Consider the following 3186-nt stretch of genomic DNA (forward strand, 5'->3'; position numbering starts at 1 on the left):
CTTGGCAAGGCTAGCCAGGCCACTGCGATTGTGGCACGTACTTTAGGAGTAGGTCGCGTTTTGTCTGTCGCGTGGTTCTTCCCCAAAGAGCTTTCTTTTCCTGTTAGCCTGCGACAAAATCGGTGAATTTCGCCGCTTTTAGCCCGCGTTTTGACCCGATTCGCCCCCTTCTACCAACTCCAAAGTGCTACAAACGCGACACGATGGTTCGTATGAACGTCCTCGCCGACGCCCTGAAGTCGATCAACAACGCTGAAAAGCGTGGCAAGCGTCAGGTGCTGATCCGCCCGTCTTCAAAAGTGATCGTCAAATTCCTCAATGTTATGGTCAAGCACGGTGAGCACCGACTGGCACTTTGAGCTCTGTTGAGATCCTGAGATACTTATGGAATTTTGTTTCCACCCTTTTCAGGTTACATTGGCGAGTTTGAAATCGTGGATGACCACCGATCCGGCAAAATCGTCGTCAATCTCACCGGCCGCCTGAACAAGTGCGGTGTCATCAGTCCTCGATTCGACGTGAAGCTCCACGATCTGGAGTCGTACACGCGAAACCTTCTGCCATCTCGTCAGTTCGGCTACCTCGTCTTGACCACATCGGGCGGCATCATGGACCACGAAGAGGCCCGAAGAAAGCATCTGGGAGGCAAGATCTTGGGTTTCTTTTTCTAAAACAAACTACAAGCGCTTATGTTGACGGTGAATTGCTTCAATCTTCAATAAAAAGCATAAGTATCGTTCAAGTTGATTTGCACAGCTTTCTACAACTGAGCTCACAAGCTGGGACTGGTTGTTTTGGGTTCTCATGAAAATGTTTTACTTTGCCTTCTCTCAGCAGATTTCTTTTTGTGAGTTCTCTAGTTTCTGTTTGAATCTAAAAACTCAACAACTGGTGCAAACTAGTCAATCACAGCTCGCAAACGTAAGAGTGGTCAACAAATTCCAGGTGTTAAAGGTTTGTAAACATTTGAAAGCCAAATGTTTCTGGCCCGCTTGTGGTTTGAATGGTGATCACTAGGATCAAGCTGAACATTTAATTGACTTGAAAAACTCTTCCAAACACTGGTTCTTTGCCAACAAGAATTATTGACACTTCTCAACCGGACAGAGCAGAATCTGAGAGGTGGAGTGAAAGAGATGTAAACAAACTGATTTGTCATTACAAGTTTACCANGAACTCTTCCAAACACTGGTTCTTTGCCAACAAGAATTATTGACACTTATCAACCGGACAGAGTAGAATCTGAGAGGTGGAATGAAAGAGATGTAAACAAACTGATTTGTCATTACAAGTTTACCAGAACTGAAACTGTGTCTCTTATGATCTTCTAAGCCTTGGGCACTTTTGAGCAGCAAACATTTAGAGAGTACCTCTCAAACTGAACTGCTTACAAACCCAAAAATCTCTCTTTGCGGTTCTCAACATTCGAGAATTGAACATTTTTTGTTTGAGTCAACTGAAACTCTGAGTGCAGAAGTGTGCTGCAAAAGAGTTGTGCCTTATAAAACCCTCTCTCTGGACAATCTAAATTGAAGGCGAAACTCCAGGCTGAGTTTGAGCAAACTCCCGACTTTAATTTGTTTCCGGCGTGAGGGCATCAATCTGCCGGCGACAGCACCTGATTTTTTGGTTAATTGAGCGCCATGTGTAGGTAGCGCCATCAGAGTGCATATGGCTGCTCTGCTCTCACTGCTTTACTGATGATTTGGCCATACGAGTGAGAGAGCTGCCGGTTTGCCAGTCTCTTCAGTCTACTTCTCCCGTCTTCAGCCAGTCTGATTTCAGTTGTTTGACACTTCGCCGCCCACTTCTTCTTCAAGCATCGAGTACCATGGCTCAACTGATCAGCTACCAGCCACCGGTGCCGCTGGCCATCGCCCCGCACCTCGCCCTCGCCTCGCTCACCCTGGGCCTCATCTTCCTCGGGTGGTTCTTCACGCTGGAGGTGAGCAAAAAGTCGCGCAACATCTTCCAGGAGCTGCTTACCTCGCTGGTCGCCTCCCTTCTGCTGGGCTTTGGAATCGTCTTTCTGATGCTGACGACGCGAATCTACATCTAGCGTTCAGTACCAGTGACACCATCTCATTCCAGGGCAATATTGTGTATTGTGTTTTCATCTTTTATAATGTGCTTAAATAAAGTGCGAAGCTTGTGACCTGAAGCGAGTCAGTGTCAGTCAATCCCAGTCAACATCACAGTTGGTCAGCTCCTTCTCCAGCAGCTCACTGCAGGCGGCCTTGTTGGTGACCGAAGACAGGCCCTGCAGTTTGAGGTAGTTGAGCGTCTTTATCTTTTGCAGCGCTCGTACGCCGTCATCAGTAATATCGTGGCACTTGATCACCTCCAGATGCTTCAAAGTGGGCAACTGGTACTCACCCAGAAGGTGCAGCGCTTTGTCCTCTAGATACTCGGTCTCATTGAAGACGATCTTTCGCAATGACTTGAGGTTCTCTGGTTAAGTGATGACAAAACAAGATCGAGTTATTGTTTACCTTTTTTGTCAAAACAACAAGTCACTTACTCAGGTAGGGAAAGCCGACGTGAGTGATGCTTGAATTGGTGGCGTCAATCTCCGAGATGAAGTTGCTTCGACTTGCCTCGCTGTTCATTAGCTTGTCGTAATCGTCAAACATGTCGCCATTCTTGCCCCACTTGACTTTGGCGCCGTTGCGAATCAGCCACTGGGCGGCCGCCGCTTCGGCGCCCATCTCCTTGATCATATCCTCGTCGACTCTGGAAAGAGAGTTATCAGATGTTGTTGTTGTCACAGCACATTTATCAGCCATACTTGTTCCAGACGACGGTGAGCCATCGAAAGAGCTGTCGTTCAGCCTGCACTTGAAGTCCTCGCTTGGTCGCCCCACGAAGAAGAGCTCCCGTCAATCGCTGCATCTTGCTGGTTTGCCTGTCTGCTGCTGTTCTGACGCAATGCCCCCAAAAACACACTACACTTTTGTTGTGAACGCAAAGACACTCAACACAAAAATTCAACAAAACCGCCAAAGACAAAGCTAAAATGGAGTAACAATGCCAGAATTGCCGGCGACTTTTATTTCGCTGTTTTAGCTTATTTTCGAACATCGAAGCAGGTGATATGAGAGAAAAAGCAGACATTCCTTTATTTCAGCGTAGGGAAATTGGTGGCCGAGACAAATCCAGTGGCGTCCTGCTCTCTCCACAGTTGCG

At 47.4% G+C, this 3186-nt stretch overlaps 2 protein-coding genes across 2 annotated transcripts; one reads left to right on the plus strand and one right to left on the minus strand.

Annotated features, from left to right (window-relative positions):
- Positions 1 to 203: 203 nt before the first annotated feature.
- LOC108354560 (40S ribosomal protein S15Aa-like) lies at positions 204 to 671 on the plus strand. Its single transcript, XM_017605738.1, has 2 exons — positions 204 to 336; positions 412 to 671. Exons 1-2 carry the CDS (start codon positions 204 to 206, stop codon positions 669 to 671), a joined length of 393 nt encoding a protein of 130 aa, XP_017461227.1.
- Positions 672 to 2176: 1505 nt separating this feature from the next.
- On the minus strand, positions 2177 to 2786 carry LOC108354559 (ATP synthase subunit s, mitochondrial-like). The gene is made up of 2 exons (XM_017605737.1): positions 2522 to 2786; positions 2177 to 2451 (listed from the first exon to the last, which is right to left on the minus strand). The coding sequence occupies exons 1-2, from the start codon at positions 2784 to 2786 to the stop codon at positions 2177 to 2179; spliced, it is 540 nt and encodes a 179-aa protein (XP_017461226.1).
- Between the last annotated feature and the right edge of the window lie 400 nt (positions 2787 to 3186).

The sequence above is a fragment of the Rhagoletis zephyria genome, unplaced genomic scaffold (assembly GCF_001687245.7).
Source record: "Rhagoletis zephyria isolate East Lansing unplaced genomic scaffold, Rhagoletis_zephyria_1.1 Rzeph_scaffold_37150, whole genome shotgun sequence".
NCBI lineage: Eukaryota > Metazoa > Arthropoda > Insecta > Diptera > Tephritidae > Rhagoletis > Rhagoletis zephyria.